At 40.1% G+C, this 21,490-nt stretch overlaps 1 protein-coding gene across 5 annotated transcripts in view; it reads right to left on the bottom strand.

Moving 5' to 3' along the window:
- The window catches only part of PJA2 (praja ring finger ubiquitin ligase 2), a 61,934-nt gene extending 40,848 nt beyond the window's left edge, over positions 1-21,086 (bottom strand). For 2 of the 5 annotated variants that reach the window (XM_054986413.1, XM_054986409.1), the window contains exons 1-4: positions 21,009-21,086; positions 13,925-14,041; positions 6,630-6,830; positions 3,674-4,739 (exon numbers count right to left, since the gene is read on the bottom strand). In XM_054986413.1, the coding sequence (XP_054842388.1) occupies positions 3,674-4,739; positions 6,630-6,830; positions 13,925-13,970 (1,313 nt within the window). In that variant the 5' untranslated portion in view covers positions 13,971-14,041; positions 21,009-21,086. The other 3 variants (XM_054986411.1, XM_054986410.1, XM_054986414.1) reach the window with 3 other exon arrangements.
- Positions 21,087-21,490: the final 404 nt, after the last annotated feature.

The raw sequence follows: 21,490 nt of genomic DNA on the forward strand, positions 1-21,490 counted from the left end.
CCTGTCTTAAAACATTAAGCTGTAACTTCCTATCTACGTTAAGGAACAATGTACATGACTTCCCTTCAATTATATGTTCATGGTTGCTTCGTTCAAAAAAGTTTAAATAGGAGATATATGCTGCATTCTGACAGGTTTTCTGGCACTGTGGTACATTTGCAATTGCTCCAACAACACAGAAGATAAATATGATGAAATACTTCCATCTGTTCTTTATTCCCATTTGTGAAACAGAACATGCCCACAATATAAGAGTAGCTCAACAAAAACCTCAAAATGAGAGAACAAGAATGAATGGCTTTATTGAATAGATATCTATATACATTGTGTTTAAGTGGATACCAATCCGGCAGATAATTTTTATCTTCAGAATTCGGTGGTTTGCAGTACAATCCTAAGAACAGTATTCTGAGAGTAAGCCTTGCTGAATAAGCTCTGTAGGATTCTGTGTAGATCTGCTTAAAGTGGCACTGTTAGTTACCCAAATCTCTTTCTTTAGAAGTATCTAAATTTACTTTTCTAACAGTAAAATCCTAAGGAGGCTTACTCCAGTCTAAGCCAATTGATTTCAAAGGACTTAGACTGGAGTTACTCTGTTTAGGATTTCACTGTAAAGTACTGCTACTTTAGCCACTACTAAATAAATTAAGGCTTTTAACTGTCCAAAATGGCTGCCTTCTGCACTATAATTTCTATTACTACTTCTCTTTTCCCTCAATTATGCAGCCATTTTGAAGTAAGGCACCATTGCAAAGTTTCAGCATATCATCACCACATTTAAACTCCCAGTCTTGTTCCTAATTACACTCTGCAGCGCACACCCTGGTAGCGCTGAGGTAATGATTAAAAACCAAGTGGGAACACCACTAAATAAGAGAACCAGTTTGGATACTTTCATTTCTTATTTAGACTGTTTTAAAAAATTGATATTGTATTGGCACAGAAGATTCAACATGACAGAAAGACAACCATTCTTTTAATGGAGACTTGTGTAGATTCAATAATGAGGGCATTGAATGGACATTGCATTGTGGCTTTTAACTCAAGCTGGGTTGTCGGTTCTCCACTATAATGCTTTCTATAAGTGGGACACTCTATACATTAAAACATTACAACAACTAAGAAAACTGCATTAGGCATCCTACAATTTCCCATGACGCCACAAGTTGTTTAGTAGTCAATTCTAAATTACTTTAAATGGCCCAACTAAAGATATGTAGATACTGGCTGGTGTGCCAACATCAATTCTGGTACCTCGTAAACTGTGATGTTGTCCATTATCAGAAAGTCTAAAGTATGTACATTTTCATCTCCAAATAATGGCAAGATTAAAAAACTATTTATCCATAACAGCTGGTTCCTAAAAATCAGTCTGTTCAGGCCATGTTTAAAAATGAAAGGAGTTGTAAGGAGGCAGCAAGAGAATGGAAGACAATCAGTCACCGTGCAATGACTTCCTTCTCCTCACTACCCAAAGCCAGGCCCCTCTCAAATCTTATTTGTAGAGCTGTGTTTCTTTTCTTTTGGGGAGATGGATGTACTTGGTGGATGGATGAAGTGCTGAGTGAGAGAGAGAAATTTCTCTCCTATGAAATTTCACTTAACAGATTTATACTGTTACAGCACAATTCTAATTTTCTTTTATAACAATCTAGAGATTTCACTTAAAGCCTAAAACAAGTAGTCTCTGTGATTCCAGTAAGTGCACTAACAGTACAACTATAGAAAGCCAGGCCAAAAAAACCCCCAAATAAACCCAAGATGTAAATCCATTATATCTTGTGTACCTGAACAGGACACCAGTGAAAAGATTTTGCTGCCACTCTGCTTTCTAAATATGGCTGTGTTGTTTCACCTTCGTAATACAATTCTTCTTCTGTCACATGGAGATAATATCTTACAGTGTTCTCAAGTGTTTGGGGGGCGGGGTATTCAGATAGTATTAAAGGTAGCCAACATACTACAGAAAGGAAAAACTGAAAGAACTTTGTTACACTACTGTTTGGTTTTGTTAGCAAATGATGTTTAATGGAAGGATAGGAACATGGCACACATTAATCTCTTCTGCACGGGCCAATTTTGCTGGTTAAGTTCCCATACTACAGCGGTTTTTTTGTAACCACCTGCACCTGATTGCTCCCATGAGTAATCACTCTGGCCATGATGGGGTTTTTCCATGGCTTTCCTGGAAGTGCTTATACCCCGACTGTTTTTAAAAATCTGCTTTGCAGTTGGCTGTTTCCTGATACAAACTCTTTATTCTGTTATTTGGTGTTCGACCCTCTTCCCTCCCCTCCTGCCCCTTACTAGTCCACTGCATTGTGACTGGCTACTCTTGTCTATCCAGCCACTCCTTCTCCCCTCCTTTCCCTCCTTCCCCCCTCCCCTCTTTTTTTCTTTTTTTTAAAAAAAAGTCCAGCGGAGGATCAATGAATCACAGGTTTGAAAACATGCAGGCAGAAGTTCCCTTTTTAAATTCTTTTTGCTTTGGCATGGTGGAAATATTGTATTGGGGGGGGGGGCTAAATGTCTGAGTATTAGAAATAAAGATTTAATATTGAGTTTAAGATTTGCTTGTTATACTTGGGAGCAACAGAGAAGGAGGCAAGAATGGAATCTGCCAGCAATGCATCCCTGCTCTGACGAGATGGTCACTTCAAAATAAAATTCCTTTTTAAATATATTATTTCTCTTTGTTTCTGAAAAAGAACATTTCCTTGTTTGCATGAGTGATTCAAGCACACGCGTGAATTCCCTCCCCCCAACTTCCCCTATTGTTTCCAGTGTTTGGCTGGCCAATACGCGATTCTCACAGCCAATCACATGTGGAGTTCCTTAAAAGGAAAAAGAGGAGCACAGGAGAATCAGCAAATCAGGATCAACCAAGGGAGAGGTGGAGGCGTGGAGAAGCTGAAATCCAGGAAATAGGTTGATCCAGCATTCCAATGATGCATGAATTCAGTGCATGCACAAAAAAACCCGAGGAAGAAACGGCTGGCACTATGACGCCACAAATGACAGCATCAGTGAAGACAATGCAAGCACTCATGATCACACGACTCAATTTGGCACAGCATGGACTAAAAAACCCAGTGCCACGCCAACCAAACATGAGAGATGCAAATGGCAACATACAAGCCAATTCTATGCCTTTGGTTTGACTTCAGGAAAAGTGAGGTGTTATGTTCCTGGTGCAGAAAGGGTTACTGTCTAATAAAGTCACTCCAATAAACATAAAATGCAAGTATGAGTCTAAAGAATGACATATTACTACAGATCCCAATGAAGTTCTTTTTAGCAACAGAAATATAGTTCCAAAATGTATTTAAAATGGATATTGGGGTATAAAATTAGGGTTTTGAGCATGTTGCAAATAATACTTTTTCCCTCACAAAGATCGTGAAAAACCCAACTGTCTACCGTAACTATAAAAGTGCAGGAAGTCCTCTCCCCCACTCCAAGGCAAATGGATTGGGAAAATATTACATGCAAATCTCGCTTGAACTATCCTTCTATGACAGGACAATTATATGAGGCACTGGATAACATATCAAGCTGGAAAAACTGATGTCTTTTTAACATTGTATTTTAACAATTTAATACCTACATATTAATCAAAGCAGTTATTCAGGCCTACAGAAGAATTTAACTTAAACATACACAAACCTCTTACCTGTCTTCATCTTTGTTGGAGCTAGACAGATTCCTCCTACAGTCTTCAAATTCATCCCAGAAAGCATTATCATCTACTTTACTTTTGCTGTCTTGGAGAGTTATATTCTGTTTTCTTAGTTCACTTTTTGTTTTCTTTTGAACACCTTCATAATCTCTTGGGTCAAAAAACATACTAGAATTGATTTTTTCTTTGTTGTGTTTCAAGACACGCTCTGTACTATGTTGCTGGACATCCACATTCTCACTCCATCTTCTTGTACTGCTTTTTTCTTCCTCATCATTTGGAAGAGACTGCTTCTTATCCAAGTGATTCACAGAATTTTGTTTTCTAACTTTAGGTCTTACTACCAGTTCAGATGAATTCCCTTGGTCCACCTTCCCATGATTAGTACTCAAGTCATTATAAAACCCTACTGGTGTCCTAATTGTCGGATCAGCTGTATTTTTTTGCTGTTCTAGGTCACAAATGGTGCTAAAGTTATTTTTTATTAGTGAGTCATCTTCACCGGGTGCTTTCAGAAGTGCCTTAGTTTGGTGAGCAGTATCCGATTCTGTGCTAGAATGTCTCTTGAAAGGCACTGGCCTTAGGTCTTCAAAGCTGTTGCTTGAAGCATTATGACTGAATTTGGACAAATGTGACTGCAGATCACTGAAGGAATCTACTTCTTTCTCCAACTCAGAAAGCACACTTTCTAGCGTCTCTTGAAATATTCCTGCTTCTTCTTTTGCTAAGGACAGATCAGTTTGGCCACCCTCTTCTTCTCCATCACTACTATCAGGTTCATAAGAGTCAATGTTTACAAAAGCAATTCCATTCTGGCCAATCATGTTGCTATGCTCTGCAGAATCATAATGTGTACAATCATCCAAAATGTCATCTGAATTCACATCACTACCCACAGCTGAGTTGTCTCCCAAATTGTAAGATCCTGGAGAACATGAAGTAGTATCTGTTTTGAGTGATTGGCTCAATTCAGCTTGAGCAAGAGGACCTTCTGATCCAACAGTTGCTGATAATGGGATATCTGCCAAAGCAGAACATACTTGAGCCAATGGACTGGAACCTTTATATAAAAGCGTAAAGAAAACATGTGTTGGATAGAGCAGATCAGCTATAAATTTACTTGTCAATGCATACTCATGAGAGATGTGCATCTTTCCAACATCATTTGATGAGTGTTCAGATGCACAACTAGGAAGCATTATTTAGATAATATATTAAAGTTAAGTTTAGTAACGATGTGTATCAGCAAATGAAACTCAAGACCACATTTCTAGGTCAGAAGCTATATGCATTTTTAATCTTAACATTATCTAGGCTTTTGTTATTCCACATTGGTGTAGATGTTGACATGTCTCTCATACAAAAAAATGTTAGAGTAAGTTGTAGGATCATTATATAATATTTGTTATTATTATTACTGTATAATACCAAGTCAACATACATTATTAAACTGCTGTCTTTGATAAGTAATCCCTGCAAGGGAAGCCCCATCCAACTACATAGAGTGTCTAGGTTAACAAGATGTTTTCGCTACAGCATCTTCAGGAGACAAATGAAATGTTCTCCATCGATAGTCAAATTAGAAAGCACAGATCAAAGGTATACTCAATTATAATTAAGGTTTCTCTGGGAATACTGTCCCTTAGGAATGCAGTCCAGTAAACAGATGCAAGTTACAGCTTTTTGTCTTTCCCCATAATATTGGTGTATATCAACTCATTTGTGCATGGAATGAGTTTTCCAATATTCATTTCTGGTGCTGCAGGATCCATGCACAGGAACAGCCATGTGGGTCAGTGAGCTGGAGTAAAAAGAGACAAGAAGATGAAATCTACCCCTTTTCTCAGTGGAACTGTACTATTGGAAGATGTAGGAGGAGTGATTTCACAACCTTTTCCTTCCTTGCTCCAAGCCCCCTGCCCCCTACCAACCTGTGCGACTAGTCTTCTCTATAGGTCCCACAAACCAGGGCATGATCTTGTCATGGGTCAGGAGGGACTACAGGAACAGGAAGCAATGTGGGAAAACTCTGCATACCATGAAGGGAGGATACTTACCATGGCCAACAAAATACAACAGAATTCTGTTTTGCTCTGGAATATTTTGATTATAAAAATGATTTGCTGTTACATTTCTGCAACAGGTAAAACCAACTACTCTTACAAAAACATTCTATGTCAGAATATTTGCATATCCATCCACCTCAAAGAGGTCTTCGATAGAGGGAGAGCCAATGACATAATGGTAATATAACAGCTGAAGTAAAATTTGAAAAAGCAAATTAACAGAAGGCCATGTACACAGCCAACTCTGCTACAGTGGGCTACTATCTTTGGTACGTTGGAAACATGTTCTTTACTGTTTACGTTTAACCAAAAGGAACATCCCCCAAATTACTTAATTCTATGATCATCTACAAGCCACTATTTGTTTGGTACTTCCACTTAGAAGTAAATTGTGCAAATCCAGGGCACCATGCTACACTTTTAGGCACAGCCAAATAATTACATCATAAGGATCACAAAAACTTGGTAATGTAAAAAAAAATCAAAGTATGTCAATATTCTGTAGACTGAAAGTATACTGAGTTTTAGGTGCCTGATCTTATTTTTAGTGCAATCCTATGCAGAGTTACTCAGGTCTAAGCCCATTAATTTCAATGGGCTTAGACTAGAGTAACTGTTCTTAGGATTGCACTGTTTATTTAGTATATTGATATGCCACCATCATACTTTAAAATAGCTTTAAAGGGAATATACAATATAAACAATAACAATAGAATGATACTTAATTAAAAAACAAGCAAACAGCAGCAGCATTACACACATAAAAGCAGCAATTGAAATAAGAACTATGCAGTAAAATCATTCATTAATGGAAGTCAGCAGACAAATTATTTCAAATTTCCCTGAAGGAAGAGCATTTCAATTTGCAATTATGTGACACTCACACAAAGAATTTTCTTTTTGAACATCATCTAGCTCTAGTCCTTCACACTCTCCATCATGGTGGCTTGAGTTTCTCTCCAGATTTGTCAGAGATGGTCTAAAACTCACATAGGCATGTCTTCTTCCGTACCTTCGACCAGTAATAGTCTGATATCCTCCTGCTGGTTTTGGCCACGTGGGTTTCCCGGCTTCCTGACCCATTGCTGCAAAAGAAATTAGGGGTGGGGATAAAGAACAGAATTCTAAATATATTAGAAGCTTATTTCAACACACCAAAATGACATAAACATAAATTAATGTTCTTGCAAAAATCAAAATTCAAGGACTCATAATGCTAAAACAAGTGTGCATGTTTTTATTGTTTGATACTGATTAAAAACATCACATTTTATACTATAAAGAAAACCCAAAATACAAACTAATCATCAGAATCTCATGGATGTCTACAGACCAACCTATCCCCCCTACTAACATTCTAAGTAGCAATAAAAACTATTTGTATAAAACTATTTCAGTTTAAGAAACTTCATACGATAAAGAATTCTTATGCTCTACCTCCCCCTTTTTAACCAGGGCCTGTTTAAGTAGTGTCTTCCCCAATGGCTGGTTTAATTGGAAGGGCAGTACGTAAACTAGTGAAAACTAAATAGCTTGAGTCATTTATGAAATAGTTGTTCTACTAGATAGAGATTAAAGATCTCTGTGGCTAGAATCCTTCTGAATTAATGCCTCCACTTCCTTGAAACCTTCGAGTACAGAGCTGCTCCTTACATCACAGAGATGTAAAACTTCTGGAAATTTAGAAGCTACGGAAGGGAGAATTTTGGGAAAATTTAAAATATATGTAATACTTTCCTATCAAATCTAAACATTTTTACTGATTTAATAACATAAAATGTATCATTTATAACTTAAGTTAGCATATAAAAATTTACCATTTGGCATATTCTTGGTATTTGAGAAGTGGAGAAAAAAATTAAAAGTTGTAGGTAGGAAATAAATTCTGAGGTAAACAAAAGAAAATTGTTTGAATACTCTCATACAGTTATAACTTATATACAGTCAAACTTTATAACACTGAAAAGACTGAAATCTTTAATAATGCATTATCATTAAACACATTAAAACACAGTAATTGTTGCCAAAATTATTTACATTTAAACCAAAAGAATGTTGCATATGGCCTTCAGTATGTATAGGAATTAGACATAACAGCTAAGTGGCCCTGATCTGTGGATGTTTAAATCTGGAGACTGGAGAAATGAAGGGATAAGGCAGACCTTCCTATACACCTGAAAAATACCCAGGTTTGCAGAAACATCTTATATATATATATCTGATTCTTAAAGCTACAAGGGCTCCTTTGATCATTTCTGAGGTTTATATTTGGAGAGGGGGGGTAAAAACCTCAGAAATGATCAAAGGAGCCCTTGTAGCTTTAAGAATCAGATGCCCTCAGTGGCTGCTGCTAGGCAACCATAACAATATTCCAGGCTTTGTATCTGTCAGTCAAAGGCAGAGGGGGAGACAGGACCATTTCTGGGGCTGTTTTAGCCTTTGAGAGAGGATTCATTGGGGCTAGGCTCAGAAGCAACCACCAAACAACTTGATACCAAATGACCTGCATGACTCACCCAGGCCCAGCTCCTTGCTACTGTTCAACAACACCTCTCCAAAAAAGCTAGTGTAGTGTAATGGTTAGAATTTTAGAGTAGGATATGGGAGACCCAGGTTGGAATCACCACTCCGCTATGGAAGGTCACTGAGTGACTTTGATCCAGTCACATACTCCCAGCCTAACCTACCTCTCAGGGTTGTTGTGAGGTTAATAGCTAGTTTGGTGTAGTGGTTAAGAGTGCAGGACTCTAATCTGGAGAACCAGGTTTGATTCCTCACTCCTCCACTTGTAGCCAGCTGGGTGACCTTGGGTCAGTCACAGCTTCTAGGAGCTCTCTCAGCCCCACCCACCTCACAGGGTGATTATTGTTGTGGGGATAATAATGACATACTTTGTAAACCACTCTGAGTGGGGGTTAAGTCATCCTGAAGGGCGGTATATAAATCGAAGGTTGTTGTTGTTAATATGGAGGCAAGAATGATGTAAGATGCTCTAAATCCCCATTGTGGAACAAGGTAGTATGTAAATGAAGCAAATTAATAAATATAGATGAAGATGGAGTGTTACCTGAATTGGTCTCCTTGCAAATAAGAGAATTGTGTGTGTGTGGGAGGTGGGGGGATTAGCAGCAAGGAAGATGGCTATGCAAGAGGCGGTAACTACAGGATCTTTTTCAGCAAAGTCTATGGGGTCCCTTCCAAAATAGCAGACGAGGCTGGTACTTAAATTTCAAAGAGTAATATTTTATTGAAAGAGGAAAATGCATGCACATACACACAGGGTAAATAGTAAAAATGGTTATACATACACAGAGTCCTAGGAAGCTAGGCAGAAGTTGGAATACAGCGAGGGAGGGGGAAAGTATATCTAGCTATCCTGAAGAGTAGCCCAGTCCACAGGAGAAGAGAGCAGCTTCAAACGCCAGCGTTCTTGGCCAGGAGAGCAAGAGGCTTAGGGCAACCTCAAGAGAGCAGCACTTTGGATCCAGTAAGTGCGCATGGAGAGAGAGAGGCTTAGGGAAGAGATCCTAAGGGAGCAGCCTGGAAGCGTGCATGGTTTGAATGGGGCCAGGGCACTGCTTTTTTAGGGTAAAATGTGCCCTGGGGTGGGAGATCCCACCTAGCTGTTGGAACAAAGACGCCAAAGGTCAATTCCTGGGAGTAAGAAAAGGTTTGATTACTTTGACTGCTAGCTGCCGGGAAATGTGAAAGAGAATGCAAAATCTCTTCTGGAACTGCACAAAAGGGGCAGTTTGTTAATGGAGTCCATTGGAGCTAAGTTGATGCATTTAGTTGGGGAATGTACCTTCCCAGGAATGAATTATAAATACTTATGAATGCCAGTTGATTTTCATTTCAATCACGGACAGGAGATCTCATCACAGAAGGAGGGAAAGGAATGTGTTAAGTGGGATGACTCAACGAGACATTTGTTGTTCTGGATTCCTTTTGGAGCTGGGGAGACTGTAAAACTAATCACCACTGGTCAGTCTGCATTTACATGTGGCATTCCATTCATCCTTGGATCTCCCGGGTGGGACTCAGCAACTTTTAGCTGGAATTCCCCTGTTTGCAAGCCAAACTGCATTTAATTCAAGAGCCTTGTGATTTTATATCACAGGTAGCTATATTAAATAGCTATTAAAGATGGCGGAGGCCAGGCCGACTGCTTACAGGGGGACAGGTAAAAGATAAGCTGCTTAGTGGCTTTGAAGAAGAGAAGGAAATAGGGAAAGGTGAGCATATGGAGAACGCCAGGAGGAAATAGGAAATAGTGTAGGGAAGGTGATACAGAGAAAAGTGAAATACACCCCCACCCCCAGTCCTTGCAGATTCTTCACCATGCAACTGAGGCTGGCTCAGCAAGCACCACACAAATTGGCCATAGGGAGAGGCTGCTGGGGGGAGGGGCTGAAAACAGGGAGCAGACAAAAGTGTGTGGAAAGGAGAGAAGAAGCAGGAAAAGGGGGACAGGCTATGGGGGGCAGGGAAGGGAAAGAGGACATAGTTAGAGAGGGGGAAATGAGATGCCTCTTGCAAGTCTTTGAAAGTCCCCCACTTGTCATTATCTAATGCTGTAGACTGTCTTACACACAAATCTTCATACTATACATTTTGAGTAAAACTTTGTATTTCATTTCATGCATTCCAAAAGGGGGGAAAATCACCAAATTTCCCAGAAAAAATGGGGAAAAGTCAAATTTCCCTCCTCCAAATTTCCTCATCTATAAAGTGGCATGATTGCTCTTTCCTAGTATGAGGCTACAAAGTATCACAGCATAAAGTGATTATTTGATAGCCACAAGTGTTCAAACTGAGTACCGTTCATTTACTTGAAAAGTTATGCATAGCTACAGGAAAAGCTTTGATATCTGGCATTTGATTATCCCGAACACTCAGTTAACCAGCATTGACTCACTCCCAGCTCTCCAGCCAGCCAGCCAGCCAGTTTGATGTTTCCAGTCACTGCTGAGCTTCTGCAAGTCGGCACTGGCAGCTGATAGCATCCTCAGCCACCACCTTCTCCTCAGCCTGCCTCAGCTGTTGGGAGCAGGCTCTGCAGGAATGGTATGTATGCTCATACAATTTTAATTGCCTTTATCTATGCCACAGCTTTCTGTGAGTCACTTAAACTTTTATATATCTAGTATTATTAGATGATTTTAAATAAAGCTTTTAACTAGAACACTAAGTTATTACTGGCTGATGAATAGAGAGTTTTCACGCTGAACCGGGGAAGAAAATTAAACTTCTGATTTTTCCTTAAAGTCAGAAGGTGGGTCCGAAAAAGTGAGTATTAGAAGGAATATTCACTTACCATGCGGTACTGTGATGCTAGTGGTAGTGCATTACTCTAACTCAGCAAGGGGACTATCAGTTTCCTCGTGGCTCTTTTAGGGAATTGCTACCTCAAAGTGGATCTATTAGACTGTCTCAATGTTTTCCCCTCATATTAACTTGTATGGCCTTCCCTTTACTATGATGGCTGCTCTCTTCCTAGAATATGGTTTGTTACAGGCATTGAAGCTAAGAAGTCTCTACATCTAATGCAGTAGGACAAGAGGAGAAGTAATGCAAGTAAGGGTTTCACAGTCTGGTATCATGGAACTATAGCAAGAAACATGAAGTTTTCTATTCATGGCAGAAGACTGTCATCAGATGTGACAATGCTGGTTTTAGTAATTTTCATGAACTCTAATATAATAATTACCCAGAAAGTTGTAGTAACAGCAAGATGCAATGCTTGCTCACCACTGAAGCTGAATGATTCAGAAGTTTGGAAGATTCCATTCAAGAAGGTTTCCCCAACTTCTTTGATGAATATCAGGAATGGGTGTATTCTGTCCTAAACTTTTCAAATCAAAACTCTAGACACATCATGCGTATAATGCTGAAAAGCCTCTCAAAGAATAGCAATATCCTTGAAAACTGAATACAGGTTTTCAACCTATTCACTTTAAATGTTGAATGAAACATATTCCAGAATCAAGAAAATACAGATGCATCAACTTCAGTCTAATTACCTCCCACCTATCTTTATGATAAACTTTCCTTCCAGATTAGTAAAACAGTTGAGGAAGAAGATGTGGACAGTCAGACAAGCAAACTTACAAATGAGAAATGTTATAAACTGCGATTACACAAGAGAGTCGCCTGGCTGGATCAGACCAAGGTCCATCAAATCCAACTTTCTCTTTTTAACAGAGGCTGGGCAGATACTTCTCAAAGCTGACAAGCAGAGCACAATGGGCATGGCATTTGGTACTCAGACTGTCACTAAACAAGTGATTGGAATAAAATACCATGGCTAACAGCCATTCAATAATCTATCCTTCAGGGATATAATGATTTAAAAGTCATTTAAGCTAGTGGCCCTTACCAGATCTTACGGCAACAAACTCCACAAATTAATGTAGCAGTACAGAATATAAAAATTCAGGCTCTGCACTGCAGGATATCTGCACTGCCTACAGCCTTATCTTTTAGGTATTTATTGTTAAGCACCAAAATCTAACCAGGCATACTGTGGAGTTAAAAAAAAGTTTTAAAATAAGCCCTGCCTGCAAGCTTATGATCTTCTGCTTGTTCTTTCTGTGCTCCTGTATCTAATGCACATTTCCTTTTTCTTTCACCTGCATGCACAGGGTTATGCTGCAGTAACTGTTGTCCCTTGTGATCTGTAGGCAGGCTTTGCCATCTGTTACCTTCTAGATAGATTTTTTAAAAATCTCAGAATAGTTGCTAAAAAAGCAAGCAAGAATAAACCAAAATGAAGCAGGCAAGGAAGGGAAAGGGACACAGAGTGGGCTACCATCACACAAAATTTATAATGCCCACTGGTACCATTTCTATCAGTAAGTAACAGCTGGATTTAGGGCATGTTCCTCTTTAAACTGGTAGAATTTTTAGGCACAATCAGATCATACTAATATATCACCCAGTGAGCTTCCATGGAAGATAATTTGAACCCGAGTTTCTAAATCCTAGTCCGACATTCTAATCATTCCAAAACATTGTCTCTTATTGCTGCCTTTTAAAAATAATAATAATAATAACATTCGATTTATATACCACCCTTCAGGACAACTTAATGCCCACTCAGAGCAGTTTACAAAGTGTTATTATTACCCCACAACAATCACCCTGTGAGGTGGGTGGGGCTGAGAGAGCTCCAGAGAACTGTGACTTGCCCAAGGTCACCCAGCTGGCTTCGTGGAGGAGTGGGGAATCAAACCCGGCTCTCCAGATTAGAGTCCCGGACTCTTAACCACTACACCAAACAAAATAAAAGGCTGGATAAGCATTCCAGATTTTTTTAAAGGCATAATACAGAAAAGGACTTTGTGTATGTGATCAGCTAGTATATTTAGGGAAAAGTCTGAAAATTCACTTGCTAGACCAATAAGCCAGAGAGAAAAACTGAGGAGGAGCTCAACAAACTTTGCCTTAAGATTAGTCAATTTCAGCTGGCTTGCTGGCCCCATTGTTATATGGAAGTGTCATGCAATATTTTTTCTTCCTCACATGCTTGAACATACAGTATATTATGTCTGTGTATCCCACTCAAGAAACATGAGTGTACAAAAATACCGATTTTATCTTTACAGTGATTAAATTTCATGGGTGACTGAATGTCTTGTTGAATATAATTTTTGCTTCACTATTAGCTACTTAAGAACTCACACCTCTCTAGTTTAGGGGTTAATATCAATGATATGTTGCACTCTGAATGCCAGGAAAATGTGCTGGCTGAAACTAGTCTTCTTGAAGGAAAACTTCTGGATCCATCCAATATAAATGAACAACTAAGTACTACTGTCCTAAAAATGACTGGCCCTCTTCAGACCATGTCCAAAGCATGGTTTGGTGCTCTGGAATGTGTAGCTTGCTATGAGGTCCTATCTGGTAACTATGATCAGCCGTGAGCACAGCTGCCCAATTAAGAAAACAGGGCAAACTACAGTCACAACAAAACAGAAAGTGAAAGGAAAGTGACTTGGCGAAGGAGAGTAGGGAAACGATTCACAACAGCCATGCCATATGTTGCTCCTGACATCTCAACCAGGCTAATGGGATGACCCTTGGAAATTCAATTATAAACAAGTTTATGAGATCTTTTTTTCTCCCTGTTCTTCCAAATCTGTCTTAACCAATGGTTTAGTTATGCTAGGATACCTACTGCAGTTCAGCAGAGTCTTGTTGGAAAAGATTTCAATCTGATCCATATTCTCTCAGAAGCTTTTTTGCCGCCATCTCCTCAGTCCATATGATCTATCATTTTATTTGTCCATGAAACCTGCAGTACCAATTACATGATTTTAATTAGATTTTTAAAAAAAGAAATCAACATTTGCCTATAAAATCAAAAAGAGTCCAGTGGCACCTTTAAGACTAACCAATTTTACTGTAGCATAAGCTTTCGAGAATCACAGTTCTCTTCGTCAGATGCATTTGCCTGTACTATTTCATACTATTTCAGCAGCCCATATAAATATATAAGCTCCGTAACAAAATAATTTACTCTGTGGCTACAGACCGCCCAAGAGGTCTGGGAATGGCAATTTTCAAGCATTGGCCACTTTTACATATCAGAATGTAACAGAAAAGTAGAGAGAATTTTTTTTGTAATTTCAATGAAAGGTCCATTATATGTAGTTAGATCACTATCACTGCCAAATTATTACCACATATCTAAATCATCACGCATCAACTTGTTGTGTTTAAAATTCATATATGTTCATCATCAAGAAGCAACAATAAAACCATTCGTAGTCACATTATTGCTAAAGAACATTAAGCAATAAAGGATTTTATTTTCAGAATTCTAATACATTTGTCAGCCAGCCAAGATCCATGTTTGTTGAATTCTCCTTCACTCCCCATCCCCATAAGAACTACAACCTTGGCCAATAAGCTTGTTATACAGAGCCCCATGGTGCAGAGTGGTAAGCTGCAGTATTGCAGCCCAAATTCTGCTCACAACCTGAGTTTGATCCTGACAGAAGCTGGGTTCAAGTAGCCAGCTCAAGGTTGACTCAGCCTTCCACCCTTCTGAGGTCGGTAAAATGAGTACCCAGTTTCCTGGGGATAAAGAGTAGATGACTGTGGAAGGCAATGGCAAACCACCCTGTAACCAAAAGTCTGCCAGGAAAATGTTATGATGCAACGTCCCCCCCGCCATGGGTCAGTAATGACTCAGAGCTTGTACAGGGCCTTTACAGAGTGCTGGCTTGTATATCAGCAGAATTAGAAATGTAAAAGAAGTTTTTAGCCCAACAAAAAAACTATTAACTGCTGGATAATCAAGCATTCACGAGGACAAACACACTGTAGGATAGTTGATTTCCTAGTTGAAACTTTTTTTAAGGATATACATGCACTAACAACACAAGGGAATGGCAATATTCAGATATATCTTTGCCCTAGGTAGCATGAATTCTCTGTGCAGAAGGCTCAATTTAGACTAGATATTCCACTAATAAACAAGATACCACTCCATGTAACAGAATTACTGACCAAGGTCACAGAGCTCTTATTTAGGGGAGGGGGTTTGACGAATTCATGGAACGTGGATTTTGGGCTGGGTGATAAATGTAAGGAGGTCCGTTGTTGCATTTAATGTTTTCCCCTGGCATAGAATCCTGAAGAGAATGGAAGTATTAAGAGGCCATTCTTATTATAGTTTAACCATTCCTTTGTCAAGGCCAAGATGACATTAAAATGGCAAACAAAATTTCTTCTCAGCAACCAGGTGGCAAATGCAGATTCTCTGCCTGAGAACTGAGGAAATATGTTTTCCTACCATTATATACCAAGTGTTTTAAAAATAAAATTACAGTAAAAACTTTGCTATCCAGCACTTGATTATCTAAGACACTTAGTTAACTGGCATAGCCAAGAGTGGAAGACCCTCCCACTCAGCCGCCATACCTCTGAATCTTTGGGCAAGTGCACACCACATTCTTGCCTCTCCAGCTAGCCAGCTGTATGCCTCTGGCCATTCACTTTCCAGCTTTTGAACTCAGATTTCTGACATCCTTAAGTAAAAATAGCTCCAACAGGTGATCCAGGAAGGTGCTGTTTTTCCCTGGAAGACCCTGAACTCTCTGCTAGCTGGGTTTGTTAATGGATACAAGATGCACTGAAGTCTGCAGTTCCCTCCTACATATACAAAAACTGATTAAGTCTATGAAATCTTAAGAACTATCTAATCTGTTCCTAAATTTTACACTCCATTGAGAAGTTCCAGCAGAGAGCCCTACAATGCAAGAACTTAGAAGATGTTTTGGAGAAATATTCTTGCAATGCCCCTTTCCTCCACATTTGTCTCTGGGCAACTTAAGTCTCCCAATAAGCCCTTTCTAGGTGGCAAAACAAATAAGAAACAACACGACAGAAGTCCTTCCCACATTTCTCAAGTTCAGTACCACTTCAACCCCTTAACTGAGGCCTTTGCATAAGTTTCTCATAGCCTGTTAGTCAAGAACATGATAGAGGCCCAATGAAAAGTTCTCTTCCTCTACTACAACAATGGAAATAATTTAGACTATAGTCCACTAGTAAACCACTGGCCAATTTCTAGTAGTCTACTAAGTGGCTGCTGAAGTCTTGCACAGAATGTAGAGTAGGGCGATCTTGGTCTGATCCAGCAAGGCACTTGAGAAAACATGCATACTCAGGATCACTTAACACAGATTATTAAAAAATTTTTTAAAAAAACACAGATCAGTTATACCTCTTAAGAGATTCTGAATATGCAATCTGGCATCATTTATGCCTTCATTATTCAGGAAACCTGTATATACACTCTTGCTTTGCATATGTAGCTTCCCATGATGGACCAACAGAGTTGTAGGAAAAGTAGATTAGACCTCACAAGACATATTTCTGCTTTACTGAACCCGAAGAATGTTTCATCAAGTTTTCTGTTCTGACAAGAATATGACATGTAGGCATGAATTTCCTCCCCTGCAACTTGACTATTTCAGCACTCTGAAGTGACCACTCTATACATCATCAAATTTTGCCAAATTACACTTTCATTAGCATTGGTGCAAATAGTTCAGAACAGTCTAATTGAAGAACCTGGTTTTCTACCAAAAGTTGTAATCTTTCCTGCCCCACCAGAAGCAGCTTTACTTCTAGGGTAAGTACTAGAGATTACCTAAGGGGTGGGTGACAATAACGTAACATCCAGATTCTGGTAGCGGGCAAAAGTAGTTTTCAATCATATTCAAACCTATTCTTTTTTGACTTAGGGGTAGACTACTGTACTGCATTTCCAAAGGGGGCTGCTCAAACCTTCAGCTGAAGCAACACTATAAAATCATCCACATACTCCTATTAATCAACTCCTGTCATGTTACACCAGTACTGTATAGTGGCAATATTGTTTCTTCTGCATACAGAAAGTGTTAATTTTCACATACAAAACCTCAACATTAATTGAACCCAGAATTATCAATGTTCCATGACAAAATCATTTCTGAACAATATATGCACTATAAGTCAGGACAAGTTATGAGAGTTCCATACACACTACTGAGAACATCTCTATGTATTCAAGATGTTCTCAGTACTGGTTATAGAACTCTCATCCTCAGAAGTTTTGAGGAACACCAGGCATCTTTCCAAAAGTGTGGCTGCGGCAGAATGGGGGCAAGAATGGAAAGCAGGGAAGTACTAATTAAGTTTTATTAATCAGATTGCGGGCGGGGGTGGGTGAATGCTATGAACAAGTCACAGTTAAGTTTTTATAAGTAACCTAATACAAAGGGCATTTCACATACCTCTGAATATTATTATATTTATTAATACATATCCTGCCTGCTTGCCCCAACGAGGACCAAAAGTGACTTACATTGTTTTTCTCTCCTCCACTTTATTCTCTAAACAACCCTGTGAGACAGGTTGGGCTAAGAGAGCATGACTGGCCCAAGGTCACCCAGTGGGCTTCCATGGTAGAGCGGGGATTCATACATCGGTCTCCCAGATCTTAGTCTAATTCTCTAACCACTATAACACACTGGCTATCTGTGTGACTATTAAATCCTCTTTGCTCTACTGTCAGCTTAAAAAAATAAACTACTCAATCAGCCACGGTTATCACATTAGCTTATTATTTTTGTAAAAGTTAATTTCTCTTTATTCTTCCTTAGGATCCTCCAAAGGAGATATGTAATTACTGCATCAGCCTCTTCTCAGCTTGCTCTATAATTTTTGCAGCGTTAAAGAATGGAGCCCCCACTCCAAGGCAGTTCTAAACCAAAATTTCTGAAGTCTCATTGGTGCTGGTGGGAAGTCTTCAAGTCATAGCTGACTTATGGCAACCCCTACTGGGGTTTTCAAGGCAAGAGACTAACAGAAGAGGTTTGCCATTGCCTGCCTCTACAACCATGGTCTTGTTTGGATATCTCCCATCCAATTACTAACCAAGGCTGACCCTGGTTACATTACAAATATACATCTGTTTATATGATTTCTTTCAAGATAATGCTTTTGACATACATGAAAACATGCCTTTGAGAAATTCTCATCATAGTACTACATAATTTTAAAACTAGCCAAATTCTTTGATTAGTCACAGATTATTGTATGCATCACAGCAGCCAACTGAAAACAGTGCAATGCAGAGAAAAATATATAAAACACATGGGGGGAAAAACTGTCAGACTACTGGCACTGCCACAGTCTCCTAGCTTTAGACAGTCAGGATTTAGAATTAACACATTCCATTATTTAATACCTATTTAGAATATTCAAGAAATTGCATAATACCAAGAAGCTTCATATACAAGACAAACATTTTAAATTCACTCACAACTTGCAGCTAGATAATTCAAAGTATTTATGGTATTACATGTAGTAATCCAATTTATAATTTAATTGTTAAATGCATATTCCACACAACACTCTTTAGGATTACCACAAAAAAGCATGAAGAACTGAATTGTCTAAAGTGTTATCTAAGGTTTTACAATATTAATTTTGCATCTAATAAATGGGCCCTAGACCACAAAACAAATAAAAAGCTGGAATAAGATTTTGTTAGTCTGTAAGGAGTCATAAGGCTAAGCATCTGTAGTCTAAGGCCAACTTTATAGACAATACGGGATGGGTATTTAAATAAGTTTTGTTTTCTAATCAGTGCGTTGGCAATTTTTATCATGCAAGTTTTGCCTAATGAATGAATGAATCCATATGAGTACCCAACTGCGGTTTTTTCACTCAACTAGGAAGGCCTCTGAAGGCCAATGTTACATAAAATAAATGAGGCAGACAATCACTTCGGCATCCTGATCTTCAGCATATCTATATGGAAATAAGGCTAACTGATTAAGTCCCAATTAAGCGTGCACTAGAGTATACTTCTTCGTTTTCAGGTTCTATGTTGAGTCTAGATTCTACAACAGTAAACTTACTAAGCTATGTACTAAAAAATCAAGCACCTTAATCAACCAAATTGCAACCAACTTTTAAGAAAGAAAACTGTAATGCTTCCGTATGCTATATAAACATGTCGGACTTTGCATTTAGTTCTTTGGGAGATAAAATTCTGAAAAAACAGGCAGTACACTAAAGCTCTTTCCATACTGGGGAAGTAACCTCACTATCCCTGCAGTCAAGCCAAAAGGCATGGAATTGGCTTGCCTGGGCCCTTTCACACCTTTCATGATTGGTCAGTTTGGTGGTGTTCTTTTTAGTCTGCACTGTGTCAAAATGCATCGAGATTGATAAGTGATGCCATTATCAGTGATGTCACAACGCCAACCCTTTCTCTTTTTCTTTTTTGCTCACACGATGAATCAATACATTACTTGAATGCTAGATCAATCTATTTCCTGGATTTCTCTCTCTCAATTCATCTGTGCATCGATCCTATGCTGGATATTAAAAAATAATAAAGAATGGACAAGAAAATGGAGAGGAAAGAGGAGGAGGGAATGGAAAGGAGGGGGAGGTAGTGGCTGGATAAACAGTGGCCAATCACAATGAAGCAGCAGAGAGTGGGAGGGGGCAGAAGAGGGTGGAACCCTAAAAGATGGGATAAAGAATGTGCATGGGGAAACAGCAATCTGGAAAATGGATTTTTTGATAAAGGTGGGGTATATGTTTTTCCAGGAAAGACTGCATAGTAGCTGGAGTGCCTACTCATGGCGGAAATCAGGTGCAGATGGTCAAGAAAAAATGCTGCAGTATGGGATCTGAACCAGTGAAACTAGCCCATGCAGAAGAGGTTTAAATCTAAATCAACCTAGATTCAAATATACATGAACTCTATGGCAAAGCAACCATTGAATCATGTAGGCTGACTAAAAATGGTAGAAAAGAGAATGGATGAAATGTATTGTGGCCCATAGGACAAAATGACCTTTTGATCCCTTCCAAAATATAGAACAATCAGTCATGGTTACTTGTGAACGGCCAATAGCCAATGCTGCAAGCAGAAAAGAAGTATTTACTTCAAAAATGGAGTTACTATATACACTCATGGATCAGTAACTCCTGAGCTAATAGCAGAAAGGCAAAAGAAAAAGTTAAGTAAATAAATGACACTCAATATACATATAAGCGTGCCTTTGCTTTGAAAGAGTCAATATATAAACAGCCATGGAAGATATGGAGTGGGGGATGTAAACTATGGCTTTATCAAAACAACCGGATTTACAGTTTCATACTATATTTTACATGGGAGGGAGTTGCTCCAACAGGACCAAGATGCCCACACAAACCAACCCTCTTACAAGCCTGTCAACAGGAGACAAATGAATCTCCCTAAGCCATCCTCATTTGCCCTTCCACGCCCCACACATAGAGCCTGCGACAACTAGGATCTCACGAGAACAAGCAGCGTTCTCACATCCCTCCCGGTGCACACGACTCGTCCGCGTACCACACTCTGCGGACAACACTCCCCTTGTGCACCACCAGCCCTTCTCCCCCATCCCCGCATAACCTCAAAATTCTCATTACAGCACCTCCCTCACAACCGTTCCCTGCAGGCCTGGAGAGGCAGCCGTGGACCCCCAACAAAGCCCAGGCCTCTCAGGGGGGCAACAAGGCGGGGAGAGGCGCTGTTTCGTGAGGCCTGCTTCCCCCCCCCCCCTTTACAGGCCTCAGCGCTGAGGAGAACCAGGCGGAGCACGAGAGAAAGCTCCGACCGCCCCCGGCACTCTCCTGGGGCCGCCGCAGTGACAGAAGCCTCTCCGAGCCCACCCCGCATTCCGCCTCTGGCCGCCCAAGCGCTCGGACGCAGGACTCACCCGCCTCCCCTAAGCTAAAGGCCGACAGAGCAGCGGCAGAGGCGGCCGCGACACATAGCCTCGGAACGGAAAGCTAGCCCAGCCAATCCCGTCCCCGCGACCTCGCCCGCGCCAACCAATCCTGCCCCGCATCCATGAGACGGAAACCAATCGCTGGGGAAAGAAGGCAGGGATCGGGGCTCGCGGCCTGGCCCTCTGACGGCTGCGGGTTTCTGTCAGCTGCGCTCGTGCACGCCTTCCATCTTCCCCCAGAGCCTCCCTCCCCGCGTCTCCGACCGGTCGCTAGCAGCTCCGCCCCGTCGGGCTGTGTTTAGCCGCAGTCCGCCTTCTTCGCCGCAGAGATGTGTCGGCGCCGCTGCAGGTCCAGGCTCGGTTCTATAGCAGTATAGCCTAATGGGGTCCTTCGAGAAACAGAATCCACGCCATACCTTTTGTAAGGACCAACCGAGACGACCCAAGTGACAAGAGCAACTGTCGGGTCC

Source organism: Eublepharis macularius, chromosome 8 (assembly GCF_028583425.1).
Source record: "Eublepharis macularius isolate TG4126 chromosome 8, MPM_Emac_v1.0, whole genome shotgun sequence".
NCBI classification, from domain to species: Eukaryota; Metazoa; Chordata; class Lepidosauria; order Squamata; family Eublepharidae; genus Eublepharis; species Eublepharis macularius.